The 18,562-nt window shown below is 38.8% G+C and overlaps 1 protein-coding gene across 3 annotated transcripts in view; it reads right to left on the bottom strand.

Annotated features, from left to right (window-relative positions):
* Window positions 1-466: 466 nt before the first annotated feature.
* Window positions 467-18,562, bottom strand: part of LOC131226291 (putative nuclear RNA export factor SDE5) — a 66,623-nt gene continuing 48,527 nt past the window's right edge. For all 3 annotated transcript variants that reach the window (XM_058222101.1, XM_058222100.1, XM_058222099.1), the window contains 6 exons: window positions 16,072-16,148; window positions 15,864-15,920; window positions 14,969-15,036; window positions 14,755-14,861; window positions 14,606-14,676; window positions 467-937 (listed from right to left, as the gene is read on the bottom strand). In XM_058222101.1, coding sequence (XP_058078084.1) covers window positions 824-937; window positions 14,606-14,676; window positions 14,755-14,861; window positions 14,969-15,036; window positions 15,864-15,920; window positions 16,072-16,148 — 494 coding nt within the window. In that variant the 3' untranslated portion in view covers window positions 467-823. The remainder of the gene's footprint in view (window positions 938-14,605; window positions 14,677-14,754; window positions 14,862-14,968; window positions 15,037-15,863; window positions 15,921-16,071; window positions 16,149-18,562) is intronic.

The following is an 18,562-nucleotide window of genomic DNA, read 5'->3' as shown; positions in this document are numbered from 1 at the left end:
TCAATGCACATAAAAGAGGCAAGATACATCCAAGTTAGCTCTTGGCAATTAGCAAGGGGTTAGACATCAGTGTGGTCAGAAAATAGTCAGAAAATCACTGATCAGACAAGCTTCACCATCTTTCTCCGTCCATTGAATGTAAATCTCGGCCACTTTATTTTACCCGTAAATTTGATGGCCACTGATCCAAGACTTGGAAACATTCAATCACAATAATTTACAATCTTTCCTCCATCTGTAATGGGCCTCATAGCTCGGACAGTCTGGATTGACAGAGGCACATGCCGCATGTAGAATGCATGCACCCCCAACTAAAAAAAGGGGGAGAATGATACCACAGACATCCCTAGGCAAGATATTCTTGAAATTAGGCATTCTTATACTAATCTTTTACTGCAGTTTCAAAAGAAAAGTTTTTTTTTTTTTTTTTTTTTTCCATTTATTTAATTTTCAAATTCTCAGGAAGTGTAGAAAGTAACCACAGATGCATAGAGAGAGTGCCAAAACATCCACAAAGAACTTGCAGTTTCTTGTTACTCCCAACACATTATGCAAAAACCTCAGCCTTTCCCTTACAGCATGGTTGGCTGGCAACCCTTACAAACTCGAAAGCGGACCCCATCAAAAAGCCGCCTACAAAACATTGTTTCCAAACTCTATATGTGCGCAATTGCATGCCTCTATTGCATCTGTCCATAAGAAAACGGTGGGGGGAGCTCAAAGCTGTCTATCAAACAATAAAAATCAGTAAGCTGAAATTTCAATAACCTCCAAAATTTATCACAGCGTGTTTGCCTGATCAGTGCACCGTGATCGCTGCAGATTAAGCAAAACTAAGACTTTTCGGGTCGATTTCATCCACACGGATCAAAATGGTCCCAGGATTCCCCTCTTCTTCAGTCCACTTAATGGATTCCTTCTCCAGAAACTTCACCATCTGTTAATACAAATATCAAGAGTAACTAGCCATATCTCAGTTGTGATTTTCTTTTTTCGTAGTTTTTTTTTTTTCTTTTTAATGTGGAAAGTCCACCAACAACGCATTTAGCGTGAGACATGTGTGCCAATGTGTGATGTGTGCCATGCAACAGTGGAGATTTTGGTACATGGACGTGCACAGTGGCTGCAATAAGATTGATGAATTTTGGCCAGGCGAACCACATCATGAAATCTCAAAATCCCAGGATGCTACATATTTTTCAGTAGGATGCTTAGCTGCATGAACCTTCAACCCAGGTATTGTTCCCACTTTTGAATCATCATTTGGAATTGCACACCCAATCTTAATCCTAGATATTTGTACTTGCTAAAATTTTGAAAAAGATGCTTACCTACTCCTGCACGAGAATGTGTTGTCGCTTGACTTCACGCCTCATGCAACCGTAGGTCAAGGATCGTATAATTCTTTTGGGGCCTGTTTGGGAGTATAGAAAGAAATTTTGGAAGATAACTTTTTCCAAGAAGCGGATACTTTTACTTTCTTTAGGCATAGAAAATGCTTTACCCACCTCATTTTCCAAGAAAACCAGACAATAAACGTTTCTCAACTCAAACCCTCTTGGAAATTTTCTTTCTTTTTCCTTTACTTTTTCTTAATTTTCCTTTGACCTTTTCAAAGCAAAGATTTCCTTTCCCCAAACCCTCTCCCTTCTCCACCCTTCCTGCACATAGAAGGACCCATGAGGCAAGGGAGATGGCGGAACAATACACACATCTGGCAGGCACTAATGTGGATGGCCTATCAAAAATAAAATCACAAAAAATGATCACAGCCACCCAATCTTTCTCTTCACTATTGTAGATTTTGATAAAAAGAGTTTCCAAATAGCATACACGAAAATGTTTCCATTCTACCTTTTTTTCCATGAAGGGAAACTCTTTTTTTTTTTCTACATACCCAAACAGGCCCTTGGGACAAAGCACTTTCTTCTTTATTTTTTTGTATTTCTTATGTATTATTTTTGTTCCTTGTACTTCTTTTTAATATGCATTCCACATTTGGATGATGCAAGACATGAAATTAAATATGATATGCAAGAGTTCAAGCTTTAGATCATACCAATTTTAAACAATCACAAAATTCCACATCCTACATACAATTAAATATTCAAAAATGGGAATCTATGGGGGTTCAAGCTTACACAAGTTTGGGGCTGGAACAATTAAAATTATAAACCAAATAAGCCCAAACGAGTGTAAGATTCATCCATTCTTGCAAAGGATTATTCCCCAATTCAAGAGATTCACCATGTTTCAATTCAGGGGAAAATCTAGGGTTTGTAAATTTTGGGATAATTGGGATTCTCTAGGGTTAAGGGCCTGGATTTAAGGCTAAAGAGGAGGAGAATAGAGGAAAGATGGAACCCGAGATGAGCCACGTGCATGGATAGTAGCTGGCCCTGGGTGCATGTGCGTGACCACTCGTACGCACGTGTGGGGCCCACAAAGTCAAAAAGCGACTCCTAGGCTAGGATTGGCCAGGGTAAGGCTGCCTCCATGCCAAATTTCGTGTCGATCCGATGCACGGTTTCTGCGTGGTGCTCCGCTGAAGTTTCAGCCCCTCTGATGGGCCAGAATCTGAAAATCTATTCTAAAAGAGAACTTGGATATGAGAAAGGATGAATATAAAGATGGGAGGGTTGTAGAAGATTATGGATGTGGGGTGTAAAGAAGTGAGAATGATTTGGGATGGTAGTAGCTTCGCACCACGGTAGTTAGCCCTTCGAGAAAGGGAGGGTTTCGCACCCAATTCGATTCTTCAACCCAAAGAGATAGAGAAGAAGAAAAACACAGAATTTTTATTCATAAACTTTATTGAAAAATACCTACATAGGGTTGCTTATTTATAAGAAAACTTTGAACCCCAAAAGACAATTTTACCCTTGTGCCATGTGCGCACACTAATACTTAAAGCAGAAGCAAATAAAATAATAACTAATCTACGTAATTAAAGATGTTCATGATGTTTCTAATAACGAGAATAGTCAAAACTCAAAATCCTAGATCATCTAAGGTAGTGGGTAACGATCATGAGATCCAATGGTAGAATCTATATGATGATCGGGTCCACTCCAATGCTCCATAGCACAACCCCTAACTGTGATACCATCCAAAGATGTCATCGTCGATCCAGATCGAAAGTGGGGCCCTCCTCATCCTTGAATATGTGTGTAGGGTGGGGGGTGTGGGCATGATGTCCCCATCAACTCTCCCCGGCTGTGAAGATTTCGCCACTGGAAAAAACAAAACTCTTGAACCGCTCTAAGATATCAGGATCAAGTCTTTAAAGCTCCTCTTAAGTGAGCCACGTACTGTCAGAAGCTAGGCGTGACTTCCACTTGACAATGAACTTTTGAAAGCCGCCATCCAACGTCAATACTATCTGATGGTCTAGAATATCCTCTATCTCCTCTCTGAGTGTGAGAAGGGTAGGTATGGGAGGTAGAGGCTGGGAAGACGAGTCCGGAATGGGCCATGGATCAAGGGAAAGGTCTGGGGAATGAGGATGGTTAGGTGAAAGGCTGGACAATGTATCAGTGATCCCCTGAAATGCAACTAGATCCTCCACATTGAATGTGGAACTAGTTCCCAAGGAAGGTGGAAGATCTACTACATACACAGTGGGACTGTTTCATTTTATAATTTTGAATGGTCCAGCGCTAAGTGCATGTAATTTACGAACGACTCCCCGAGGGTACTACTCTGGCCTGATGCGGACCATCACAGAGTCCCCTACATTGAATTCATTGAATCGTTTATGTTGGTCTGTAGATATTTTGTAATATTCATTACTAGTATCGATCTTTCGCCTGATTTCTTGATGCAATGAATGAATATGATGTGCAAAAGACTCTGCAGACTCTGATGGCCTATGGGATGGACATATGGACGAGATCAATAGGCTTTCTAGGTTTATAACTAGTAACGACTTCAAAAGGATTTAAACCTGTGGATCTATTGACAAAACTATTATATGTAAATTCGGTAATAGGTAGTGCAATGTCGCACGTCCCGGTGTGCTCCCCCACTAAACACCCGAGCAAATTTCCTAGACTCCTATTAACCACCTCAGTCTGACCCATCAGTCTAAGGGTGGTAGGCAGAAGAAAATTGTAGCCTAGTACACATCATATCTCATAGTGTCTTCTAAAAATAACTCATGAACCGTACGTCACGGTCAGACGCCATGATTTTGGGTAACCCATGAAGTTTGACAACCTCACTAAAGAACAATTTGGCAACATGGAATGTGTCAGAAGTCTTCGAACAAGGGATGAAGTGGGCCATTTTAGAAAAATGGTCCACGACAACAAATATGGAATCATGTTTTCGAATGGTCTTCGGAAACCCAAGCACGAAGTCCATACTGATGTCCTCCTAATGGGCGAATAGAACTGACAAAGGTGTGTAGAGCCCCGTATTCTGCTTTTTCTGCTTTGCCAGTTGACAAGTACGACACTACCCTATAATTTTGGCCACGTCTCGCTTGAGGCTTGGCCAATAAAATCTGTCATCCACAAGGGCAATGGTCTTGTCTCGACCAAAATGACTCGCAACCCCTCCTAAATGTAACTCCCAAACAAGAAAATCGCAGAGGGAGGTGCGACTCTCTAACAACGATGCGTACACAACTCCAAAATCTGGGCACTTAGAATAATCCTCTCGAACACCCTCAAGCCCTGTGACTTCGACACTTATGGCATTGAGTAACGCAAATCGACGACTCAACGCATCGGCAGGCTTATTCTCTACACCAGCCTTGTGCTTAAGCACAAAAGTATACTCTTGAAGGAACTAGACCCACTTGGCGTGCCTAGGGTTTTATTTCTTCTGAGAGTTCAGATATCTCAAGGCCTCGTGATCTGAGAACAAAACGAATTCTTGCGGCAATAGATAATGATGTCAGTGGCGCAACGATTGCACTACCACATAGAATTCTGTCATAGGTGGAGTATTTTTGCTTCGCCTCATTCAATTTCTCACTAAAGAAGGCGACAGGGTGCCCTTGCTGACTAAATACTCCTCCTATACCGACTCCTGACACGTCACATGCGACTTCAAAAAGTTTCATAAAATCCGGAAGTAGCGTGACTGGAGCTTTGGTCATCTTAACCTTTATCTCCTTGAAGGCCTTTGAGGCTGCCTTCGTCCATTGAAACTCTCCTTTTTTATGCAATCCGTGATGGGAGCCATAATGGAACTAAAGCCTCGAATGAACCGTCTATAGAAGGTGGTCAAGCCGTAAAAGTTGCGCACCTCGTGAATACTGTGTGGTTCAGGCCAATTGATGATGGTCTTGACCTTCTTGGGATCTGCCGACATACCCTCAGCTAACACAACAAAACCTAAGAAGATAACACTGTTAGTCATAGACGCACACTTCTTTAAGTTGACTTACAATTTTTTGGCTCTAAGGATCCTTTGTTCCTTGGTCATGCTATAAATCAGGATATCATCAAAGTAGATGACCAAGAACTTCCCCATGAAGGGCCTCAACACTTGGGTCATCACACGCATGAAGGTACATGGGGCATTAGTCAGCCCAAAAGGCATGACTAGCCACTCATATAACTCATCCTTCGTCTTGAAGGCCGTCTTCCACTCGTCGCCAGGGCGTACACGGATTTGGTGATAACCACTTTTGAGGTAAATTTTCAAGAAGATAGTAGCGTTGGCCATCATATCCAACATGTCATCAAGACGCAGTATGGGAAACCAATACTTGATTGTGATTTTGTTGATGGCCCTACTATTAACACACATCCTCCATGTGTCATCCTTCTTAGGTGTAAAAAGAGCGGACAAGACACACGGGCTCATGCTCTTTCGAATGAAACCCTTTTCTAGGAGCTCACTAATCTGCCTCTTCATCTTTGCATGCTCCTTTAGGTTCATTCTGTAATGAGAGAAGTTTGGTAGAGTCGCCCCAGAGACTAAATCAATGGCGTGTTGTATGTCCCTCATAGGGGAAGCTCATCAGGAAAGATATCACGAAACTCATCCACTACTGGAATGGCCTCAGTGGGTAACTTTACACTAGCCTTTGGTGCACTCTCCCTAGCCACAAGGGCGTACACCATCGAGTCCGACTCAGTCTCTTGCTCAAAGTATTTGGCATTTAGAATACGGAGAGGCTTAGACTTGGACTTCGATTCCTTTAATTCTTTTAATTCCTTTGATCCACTCACACCACTCTTTGTGGTGAACTCCTTTCCAGTCGTGTTCTTGGGTGGGAGAGGATTTAACTTGCCTTTCTTGCCCTCAAACCAAAATGTACACACATTCGAACGACCAAATATGGTGACATCCCTATCATAGAGCCAAGGCCTACCCAAAATGATGTGGCCAATATCTATGGGAACAACATCACACCAGAGTGTCTTTATATGATCAAAACTGAATAGGAACAAAACAACGGTGCAAGACTGGAATGGAAGTCTCATCAACCCAAGACACTATAAGGTTGAGGATGAGATTCAAGCTTCAAGCCCAAACGACTCGGTGTCGATTGATGTCACATTAGCACAACTACCACTAACCACGATCATCTTGCAACTCCTCACCATCACTTTCTAGGGGCAGTACTTCTACTTGCCTATCAACAAGGAATACCTTGGTGCCATCTTTCGTGCCACACTAGTGGGCAAAGTGACCAAACCCCTAACATTTAAAACACCTAGCCGCATCGCTTTTGCGCGAGCTAGACCCTACAACTCCTTTACACTTATCATCATTAGGCCTAGACTGAGAACAACTGGAATGCTTGTATTGATATCCAGTGTCAGGCTTAGCCCCAGAAAGGTTGGCCTTAGTGCCCGAATCACGAGACTCAAACCGCCTTCCCACAGATGCTTTGAGGTATTGCTCGACCTCCAACACTACTTGATACATCTGTTCAAGAGTTTCTATGTCCTTGGCGAGCAACTCTCTCCTAATGTCAGAACAGAGGCCCGTCTTAAATCGAGCAAGAGTGAGTACGGGATCCTCTTCAACTTCACACCGGGTCGAGTACTCTTCGAACTTCTCAATGTATTCAGCTACAATCATGGAACCTTATCGAAGAGACTGCTAATCTTCAAACAACCTCAAGTGATAAGAGAAAGGGAGGTACTTCTCCTTCAAAATTTCTTTCATTTCTCCTTAATGGACTATTGGGGGCTCCCTCAACCTTTTTTTCTTTCGCTCCGCAGTAGCCCACAAGCTTCATTTTGACAAATCGGACTCGACGAGCATCCGACATGTTGTACCACTCAAAATAGTGGTCCATGTCTGTCAACCAATCTAGAAAAAGTTTTAGGGTCCAAGTAGCCATTAAACGTAGGGGCCTCTACTCTAACTCCCTTAAGGAGTTGTGCATCTGGGTCATAATGATCATGATGTTCCCATGGCCAAAGCCATGACCATTTCTTTGGCCACCCTCATTCCCTTGTCTATCCTCCTGATGACTTGTCTGAGATTGGGCATCTTCCCTAATGGCGGGGTTTGCCCGGGTGGAGGTCTCTAGTTGAGTAACGCATAAATTAAGCGGATCCAAGCGTTGGTCAATACATTATTCCAAGCGCCTACCCAAATACTCAAACTACCGGGTTATGTTGTTTATGGACTCTTGCAATTGCTCCATGTTTAGCGTAGAGTGCAAACCAAAACTATGACCAGTACGTGTGGGCATACAACCACTCACTCAACTCAAAGACCCTCTAATGCAATTATATGCATCTAAATCGGACTAAATGATCCTATAGGACTCTATATGAAGGAAACTAGACAACGCTACTAAAATTCCAGCAATATAACTGCCCAAATAATTTGTTAACAGAAAATTCAGCCATGAAATTTGGAGATTTTCTGAGAACAGAAAATTCAGTAGCCCATATTGTGAATTATGGGTCCTAAACAGCCCTATATGATGAGACTTGATGCATAATGGACATAAATAAACTGAACCTTAAATATGCAATGCATTCCCCTATAAAAAAAAAAAAAAAAAAACCTAGGCTTTGATACCAAATTTGATGCAGGACATGAAATTAAATATGATATGCAAGAGTTCAAGCGTTAAATCATACTAATTTTAAACAATCACAAAATTCCACATCCTACATATGATTAAATATTCAAAAAGGGGAATCTATGGGGGTTCAAGCCTACGCAAGTTTAGGGCTGGATCAAATAAAATTATAAACCAAACAAGCCCAAAGGAGTGTAAGATTCATCCATTCTTGCAAAGGATTGTTCTCCAAATCAAGAGATTCACCATGTTTCAATTCAGGGAAAAATCTAGGGTTTGCAAATTTTGGGATAATTGAGATTTGGGATTCTCTAGGGTTAAGGGCCTGAATTTAAGGCTAAAGAGGAGGAGAATAGAGGAAAGATGGAACCTAAGATGAGCCACGTGCCTGGACAGCAGCTGGCCCTGGGTGCACGTGCGTGACCACTCGTCCGCACGTGTGGGGCCCACAAAGTCGGAAAGCGACTACTAGGCTAGGATCGGCCAAAGTAGGGCTGCCTCTATGCCAAATTTCATGTCGATCCGATGCACGGTTTGTGTGTGGTGCTCCACCGAAGTTTCAGCCCCTTTGATGGGCCAGAATCTGAAAATTTGTTGTAGAAGAGAAGTTGGGTATAAGAAAGGGTGAATCTGAAGATGGGAGGGATGTAGAAGATGATGGATGTTGGGGTGCAAAGAAGTGGGAATGATTTGAGATGCTCGTGCCTTCGCACCACGGTAGTTCGCCCTTCGAGAAATTGAGGGTTTCGCACCTAATTCGATTCTTCAACTCAAAGAGATAGAGAAGAAGAAAAAACGCAGAATTTTTATTCATAAACTTCATTGAAAAATACCTACATGGCGTTGCTTATTTATAAGAAAACCCTAAACCCCAAAAGACAACTTTACCCTTGCGTCATGTGCGCACACCAGTGTTTCAAATAGCGCCCGTAGCGTACACTACGTAGCGTAGCGTGGCTGTAGCGCTATGTAGTGTCCCAAATAGCGTAAATCCTAGCATACGCTACAGCTACGTAGCGTCCGTAGCATAAGCTACAATGTATTTTTTTACTATTTCAGTTTTTTATTATTTTTTCACGTTTTCTTTGTTTCTAATGTTGAGGAATGTGACACTTGTATTGTTCTTGATACTTTTAACCTATGGGATTTTTATTTCTTTTCATAATTGTGACTTGTGGTTTCAATTAGACATTATTAATTAAAGTGGTTTGCCTAGAAAGTTGTTGATGTGATAATTATTTGATTTGGCTTATATATGTGGATTGGCTTTCGATAAATGATAACTAATAACTTTTTTGAACATGCTTATAGTTGATCAAATGAATCAATCATCTTTTAAGCATTTTTATATTATTTCCCTTTTTTTTCCACTATTTATTATATTTGTCATATTTTTAAATTAAAAAATAGAAGTATCGTGCAGCTTATGCTACACGTTACGTATTTACACTACACGCTATAGAGGGTTGAGTGCTACGCATCACGCTACCGCTATGTAAAACACTGGCACACACTAATACTTAAAGCTGAAGTAAATAAAATAATAACTAATCTACGCAATCAAAGCTGTTCATAATGTTTCTAATAACGAGAATAGTCAAAACTCAAAATCCTTGATCATCTAAGGTAGTGGGCCACGATCATGAGATCCGATGGTGGAATCTATATGATGATCGGGTGCACTCCAATGCTCCATAGTACAACCCTTAACTGTGAGGCCCTCCAAAGATGTCGTCGTTAATCCAGATTGAAAGTGGGGCTCCTTCCTCCTTGAATATGTGCGTAGGGTGGGGGGCATGCGCATGATGTCCTCATCATTGGACTTCAATGAAAATTTTAAAGGAAGAGATCCGGTGGTGTATGTTGTTTGCAGTTAACACTACTTTTTTATTGCCAAGACGAGAAGGTGGGAGTAAACACAAAGCTACAATCTATGAAGGGATGCTTTAAAATCTAAGGTTTTGGTAAAGGGATGATTGTGCATGATGACCTGCATATTCTAAAATCATGATGGGGTTAGTTACATTGTATTGTATTATGGTTTTGATTAAGGGATGCCCTTTTTGAAATATTGAATTTGGAAAGAGACATATCATGTGAATCATGCATCACTAGACATCATGAGGTTTATTATTATGTTTGGGACATCGAAAAATAAGTGAAGTGATAGTCCTTTGGATTGAAAATCCCTAAAGCAAATAGGTGGGGCAATCGAGTCTCCTAGGTTGAATATCCTTAAAAGCATAAATAGGTAGGGCGATCAAGACCCTTAGGTTGATAGTCCCAGAAGCCCAATTGGTACCATTTGGAACCTCTATTGCAAGACCAGGTGGGCGAGCATATTTAGATTGCAAAATACCAGGATAGCAAGTCCAGGTGAGTGAGCATGTCAAGATTGCAAAAGACCACTGCAAGGCCAGGTGTTGTATTTGGCGAGAGTGTTAGCCGACAAGTGTGAAACAACCCTGGTGTTCAAAGGGATCGACCATATTGAGTATGGTAGTTACTTTCTGCATAGCTATTCATTCATCCATGATTTTGTCATTGGATTTCACAATCATTAGATTTTAAAACAAGCATGTGGATACTTTTGCATAGTTTGCATATTCATTCATGATTGATGTTGTATGGAATTACATTGGAATATTCATTTATTTTGTCATTGATTTGCAATGATTTAATAAAAATGTTTTATTCAGATCAAATTTATTTCCTCTTTAAACTTGTGTTGAGATTTACTCATTAGGCTTCGCAGCTTACCTGTTTGGGATTTTAAATTTCAAGAACAGGAACTCAGCATGGAGCATGAGAAGAGGATTTCTAGATAGCTTTATTTCCTTTTATTTAGATTTAGTTTCTTTTTAAAGTTATGGGATTATTGTAATAATCATGGAATAGGAGTTTTACTCATTGGATTCTCGGGGAGATAAGTTAATATTTTGAAACATGGATATTTTATTTCCTTTCTGTTTAATGCAAGGTGTCCCGTATCGGTATCGGTTGGCGTAACGGTGACCTCCAAAACCGATACGGATACGGGGGCGTAACGGTGATACGGGGGCGTAACGGCCCGTAACGGTGCAAAAAAAAATTTTTGTCAAAAAAATATGAAAAAATATGGATTAAATCCGGAATATTCTAAGCATTCCAAATATGCATTCATTTATAAATTGGAACATGTTTATGGTGGTGTAACGGTCCACTCTTTGGTGAGAAGTTGTATCGAACTATCTGATGAATTTATGAACCAGATAACCTGAATTTGACTACAAAATTCATATATTTAATTTTCTAACTATCTACTATCAATGATAGATATATTAGAATGAATGTAATATGAAAATATCTTACATTTAGGTGTTTGCAATTATTTTTGAGGGCCAAAATTCATGCGTAAATAGAAAAAAATATATAAAAAAAATATAAAATGGCACCCCAAATATGTAAAATGCACATTAACATGTTCTACTATGATTAACACATCATATGACATCATTAAAACAGCAAAAGAATCATTAAAAAATGATTTTTCGAATTTTCAAAAAAAGGGCCGAAATAAATACGTAAATAGAAAAAAATATAAAAAATATAAAATGGCACCCCAAATATGTAAATTGCACATTAACATATTCTACTATGATTAACACATCATATGGCATCATTAAAATAGCAAAAGAATCATTAAAAAATGATTTTTCAAATTTTCAAAAAAATGGCAGAAATAAATGCGTAAATAGAAAAAAATATAAAATGGCACCCCAAATCTGTAAAATGTACATTAACATGTTCTACTATGATCAACACATCATATGATGTCATTAAAACAGCAAAAGAATCATTAAAAAATGATTTTTCGAATTTTCAAAAAAAGGGCCGAAATAAATGCGTAAATAGAAAAAAATATAAAATGGCACCCCAAATCTGTAAAATGCACATTAACATGTTCTACTATGATTAACACATCATATGACGTCATTAAAACAGCAAAAGAATCATTAAAAAATGATTTTTCGAATTTTCAAAAAAAGGGCCAAAATAAATGCGTAAATAGAAAAAAATATTAAAAAATATAAAATGCCACCCCAATTCTGTAAAATGCACATTAACATGTTCTACTATGATTAACACATCAAATGGAATGATTAAAACAGCAAAACAACCATTAAAAATTGATTTTTCGAATTTTAAAAAAAGGGGCCAAAATTCATGCGTAAATAGAAAAAAATATTAAAAAATTATTAAATGGTACCCCAAATCTGTAAAATGTACATTAACATGTTCTACTATGATTAACACATCATATGACATGATTAAAATAGAAAAGTATAAATACCTATTTTTGACGAATTTCTGAAAAATGGCCCACCGAGCTTTGATTCAAAAAAATCTGTAATATAATGTGTTTTTATCTCAAATACCTAGCTAAGGTTGGTCGAAATTAGTAGTAGAAGGAGTGAAAAACAGTTTGGAAGCAAAAGGTTTCAAAAAAACAGCAAAAAATGAGCTAAAAATGAAAAAAAAAAAAAGTTACCGTTACGGCCGGTACACTACACGCTATAGAGGGTTGAGTGCTACGCATCACGCTACCGCTATGTAAAACACTGGCACACACTAATACTTAAAGCTGAAGTAAATAAAATAATAACTAATCTACGCAATCAAAGTCTTCATAATGTTTCTAATAACGAGAATAGTCAAAACTCAAAATCCTTGATCATCTAAGGTAGTGGGCCACGATCATGAGATCCGATGGTGGAATCTATATGATGATCGGGTGCACTCCAATGCTCCATAGTACAGCCCTTAACTGTGAGGCCCTCCAAAGATGTCGTCGTTAATCCAGATTGAAAGTGGGGCTCCTTCCTCCTTGAATATGTGCGTAGGGTGGGGGGCATGCGCATGATGTCCTCATCATTGGACTTCAATGAAAATTTTAAAGGAAGAGATCCGGTGGTGTATGTTGTTTGCAGTTAACACTACTTTTTTATTGCCAAGACGAGAAGGTGGGAGTAAACACAAAGCTACAATCTATGAAGGGATGCTTTAAAATCTAAGGTTTTGGTAAAGGGATGATTGTGCATGATGACCTGCATATTCTAAAATCATGATGGGGTTAGTTACATTGTATTGTATTATGGTTTTGATTAAGGGATGCCCTTTTTGAAATATTGAATTTGGAAAGAGACATATCATGTGAATCATGCATCACTAGACATCATGAGGTTTATTATTATGTTTGGGACATCGAAAAATAAGTGAAGTGATAGTCCTTTGGATTGAAAATCCCTAAAGCAAATAGGTGGGGCAATCGAGTCTCCTAGGTTGAAAATCCTTAAAAGCATAAATAGGTAGGGCGATCAAGACCCTTAGGTTGATAGTCCCAGAAGCCCAATTGGTACCATTTGGAACCTCTATTGCAAGACCAGGTGGGCGAGCATATTTAGATTGCAAAATACCAGGATAGCAAGTCCAGGTGAGTGAGCATGTCAAGATTGCAAAAGACCACTGCAAGGCCAGGTGTTGTATTTGGCGAGAGTGTTAGCCGACAAGTGTGAAACAACCCTGGTGTTCAAAGGGATCGACCATATTGAGTATGGTAGTTACTTTCTGCATAGCTATTCATTCATCCATGATTTTGTCATTGGATTTCACAATCATTAGATTTTAAAACAAGCATGTGGATACTTTTGCATAGTTTGCATATTCATTCATGATTGATGTTGTATGGAATTACATTGGAATATTCATTTATTTTGTCATTGATTTGCAATGATTTAATAAAAATGTTTTATTCAGATCGAATTTATTTCCTCTTTAAACTTGTGTTGAGATTTACTCATTAGGCTTCGCAGCTTACCTGTTTGGGATTTTAAATTTCAAGAACAGGAACTCAGCATGGAGCATGAGAAGAGGATTTCTAGATAGCTTTATTTCCTTTTATTTAGATTTAGTTTCTTTTTAAAGTTATGGGATTATTGTAATAATCATGGAACAGGAGTTTTACTCATTGGATTCTCGGGGAGATAAGTTAATATTTTGAAACATGGATATTTTATTTCCTTTCTGTTTAATGTTTATTTCTTTAGTTTTTGAGATGGATATATATTTCGTGGGTGGGAATTATGTAATGGTTTGTGTTTGGATTATGGAATGTAAACATAGCATCATTAGGTCGTGCTCCCGAGTGCGGGATCAGGGTCGAGCATCTTGTGCCGGATTTCGGGGCGTGACAGTATCCGCCACGACCAACCTGGAGATTCCGAATGAACCATTGTCTCAAATATTTATTTTTGTGAAATCAGGCAAAATTGCGGGGATAATAGGCATAATTAGATAGTTCATAGTTGAGGATAATGTTCACATATTGACATGTCGATATGATTCTTTGTCTAGATATTAATATCTAATTGAGAATAATGCTCTCAGATATTAAGATTCACAAGCCATGGCATTTGAAATGGATTTAATGCATCAGATTGAAATTTAGACATGGACTGAATCCATTTTTTTAACTTCCCAATCAAAGATAAATGTGACAGCTCTATGACACTTGAAACAAGAAAAGAACTTCAAATGCAAGATCAGTTATTATCTTACCCGTCGTTTTCGAGCACCCTTGGTGATATCCTCAGCATTGGTCTCAATGATAACCTTGAGTTGCTGAAAAGCTGATTGAGAACAAGATTTCGATGTCACCTGACAAAAATAAACTGAAATGCAAAAGTTGTCTGAAAGCAGTTACTCACATGTGATGCCAGCAAGTGATTTGAGATGAAATTTCAGAAGATGTATTGCCTCCTTTGGCTGACAGTTATGCACGTCCAGAGGGAGCAAATCTTTTACACCATTCTTTCTGATGATCAAAATTGCATTCAGATAAAGTAGGATTTTCTCATCTTCTATGATAACCTCATAATAAACAAGAGAAGAAACAAAACCAAGAACCTGACATGCACCAACCTGACTTCAAGAATCTCCCCAGAAGATTTTTCATCTAATTCTCTGGCCTTCTTATCATAATTTTTTCCCTAGATATCAAACAGCATTAGTCATTGTGGTAATAAGCAATGCCTTAAAACTGTCTTTTGAGGACAAATCAGTCCAAACTAGTCTGCCTGACCCATTACATGGTAAATGACTAAAATAAAGGCTTTTAGCACCAGTACACAGATGAGCTTACAGTTACTTCCCAAAAAAGGCTTTTAGCAACCTAACATGTTTGGAGAGGGCAGTTCAGATGCAATCCAGTTCAGGTTTAGAAACACTGATAAAAAGTATCACTCAAGGGGATCATGTGGTAGTATGACCAATTGACAAAGCATTTAACACTCACTATTGCCAAAAAAAACAAAAACCACACACAAACACACACACACTGAAAGTCTTTGTAAGAACTGGAATTTCTATGCTGATTCCTTAACAAAAATTTTCCTTCAATTTTCATTTTCGTAACAGTCTGATTGAAGAATCAAGAACAGCAGAACAAGGAAAAGAAAAGGAACTATATGGTTTTCTACAATCCTAATGAAAAGAAAAGGAAGAAAAGAAAGACATTATCCAGAACCAAAATGACTATCAGAAGGTTCATCCTAATGAAGTATGTTTCATGACTTAAATGGTTTTCCAAGTTGAGACTCAATCATATTTTTTTTGAGGGAAACTAAGTGATTCCCAATCAGATTGCATCCAAATGGATAATGTACAAAGAACAACATCCAGATGTGGCAATTGTGATGCATCGTGAACGAAAAATTTGAGAAGAAATAAAAATACTTGCATTCATTTGTTTCATATCTGAGTGTAAATGTCCATTGATCATAATAACACTACAATAAAAATAAATAAATAAACATACCTCTTCTAGAAAGTAGTTGGCTTGGGCACGGTCTCCCTTTAAAAATGCATCTAGAGCCTGCAAAAGTACCCAGTGATCCTCTCAATTTCATGGAAGGGCACTAACATGTTCTTTTAGCTATATACAAGTAACACGGGGAATGCAAAGGCATGCTTGATAAAAATGAAAAGATATTGAATTTCCATGAGTCTTAGAATAAGCTACTTACAGCTTCATAATAGCTCCATTTTGCATCCCAATTCTGCTTTGCAGCTCTCCGAAGGATCTGGTATTTATCCTCTTCAGCTAGAATTACGACAGAAAGAAAGGAAAGTTTTAATTAAATATTGCTGTCGAAGTAACAAAGTATATAACTACATAAGTTTATATCTACAATTTTTTCATTTTTGTTTTCTGAAACATTAAAAAATAATAAAAATAAAAATAATATCATGATCTTTTTAGCTGGACTAGAGATGTTGACTGATGTACCATGCTTCTTCAATTAAGTTCTCTTTGGTGGGTAACAATGAGATTGATCAGTGATCCCGAAACTTAAAGTTTCAACCAATAGTACTGCCCAATAGAGCTAAGGACTCGGCACAATCATTAAGTTGATCTTCTCCCCAAATACAAAAATATCCAATCTTTTCATAGCTCCTCAATGAAGAGTTAAACAGGCAAGATGAACATGAAAAGCATACACACCCATTGCCCTAACCACCCTTTTCCTCTTCTCTCTTTCAACACCTTCCCTTCCACTCTTCCTACTGATTTCTTCTCAAACCTAACTCAACTTGGCATCAGAGCTTGGATTCAGCTTGCCCTTTTGTTCGTAGTTGTTGCATCTTGCTGACACCAGCTTCCATATGGTCGACATTAGCGTTTGTACTATCTATACGGCCATGTAGCAAATGAAGTATATGGTTTGGTAGACCTTGATTTTAGAAGGATTATAGTGATTTTTATGGATTTTTTTGAGCAAGATTAAAGTGAGTTTTGAAGCCCCCAAGGTATTTTTCGGAAATGGTCCATTTCGAGTTTTTCTGATTTTTCTTTCAATTGGATAAGTTTTTCTGAGGAAGATCAAAAGGGGGTTGGTCGGTTTGATTGTTATTGACTACCCCTAGGAGTTTGTTTTTTTTTTTTTTTTGGTTTGCATGGGGAGTGGTTTTGGGGGACAATTGGCGTCCAGTAATGGTGTTTTTGACCTTTCCCCCCCTTTTTTGTGTGAACTCAGCTGGAGGCTGGCGTCCAACACCCTTTTAGGCATCTTTCTAACTCTTCCTCTGAGTTTTTGGGTTTGGCATGTGAAAGTTCTGATTTTCGAGCTGTGGTGTATTTGCCATTTTGGTGTGATTTGGATTCTTCTTTTAAAGTTTTAACCAAGTATGGAAGATAAGCTTTCTACTGGAGCCCTTATGGGGCCTTTTGATGCTCACACATTGATCACAACTGTCAAGTTAAATGGGAACAATTACTTACAATGAGCCCAATCCGTCAAAGCTTTTTTTGGGAGGACGGGAGCGCCTTTCTTATATCTTGGATGATCTTCCAGATTCTACTGATGAAGGATTTAAAACCTAGACTAAAGAAAATTACCAGGTCATGGCTTGGCTTCTAAACAGTATAGAGAGCACCATTAGCAATTCAATTATGTTTTTAGCGTCGACTAAGAAGATATGGAATACCAACCGAGACATGTATTCTGAAGATTGTAATATATCTAGGGTGTACAAGTTGATTTCAGACATATCTAAGTTTCAACACGAATTTAGAAGCCTGAAGTACTTTACTGTCTTACATGGTATGTGGGATGAACTGAATATGTATCACTCTCCCATCTCATTCTAGTCAAGATCATGAACTAATCTGACAACAACTTGAGGAGACTCGGATCATGCAGTCTCTCTGGACTCAATTCAAAATATCAGAGTACTCATCGCTAGATCATAACTATGGAGCCCTTCCTCTTTTTGTCAGTTATCTACTCTCTTGTTCAGATAGTTATTGACCCATCCTCCGCTACACCTGTCATTCATGTTGATGATAGATCTGCATTCATAGCTGCTAATTGCCTTTCGAGCTCTACTTATCGGGCTTCAAGTTCCAGCCATGCTCCTAGTTATGGCAGTAGATCCAGAGGTCAAGTCGCTGAAAGAGGTGATCATGGTAACTGCATTTTTTGTGGTCGTGGGTGTGATGGATCTTCCCATATTTGTTCTCATTGCAGTGACACTAACAATTGATCAATATTAGGATATTGTTGGTCGCTCTTCCTAGGCAGGTGCTTATATGGCAAGTGTCATGTCATCTAGTTCTAAGAAATCTCGTCACAAACCTTCAGCATTGCCTCACAAGGTGCCGACTTCAAGTGATTCAGTTACCATCTCTCAAGAAGCATATGATGCCTTGATGCACCGCCACTCATATGATCCGAGCTCTTCTTCTAGTGTTTACCTTAGCCCAGTCAGGTACTACACTCCATGCTCCTCATCTCCCTCCTAGGTCATTGACTCTGAAGCTATGTCTCATGTGACTAGTAAGCTGCATCTATTCCAATCTTATGAACCTACTAGTCAGCCTAGTTTTGTTATAGTTGCCGATGGCAATCACTCTCCCATCTCTGGGATTGGATCAATTACCATTTCTCCTACTATGCAGCTATCTTTTGTTCTTCATGTTCCTTCATTTCCATTGAATATGTTGTCTGTTAGTTC

The sequence above is a fragment of the Magnolia sinica genome, chromosome 14, assembly GCF_029962835.1.
Source record: "Magnolia sinica isolate HGM2019 chromosome 14, MsV1, whole genome shotgun sequence".
NCBI classification, from domain to species: Eukaryota; Viridiplantae; Streptophyta; class Magnoliopsida; order Magnoliales; family Magnoliaceae; genus Magnolia; species Magnolia sinica.
This window is presented reverse-complemented; position numbering and strand designations above follow the sequence as displayed.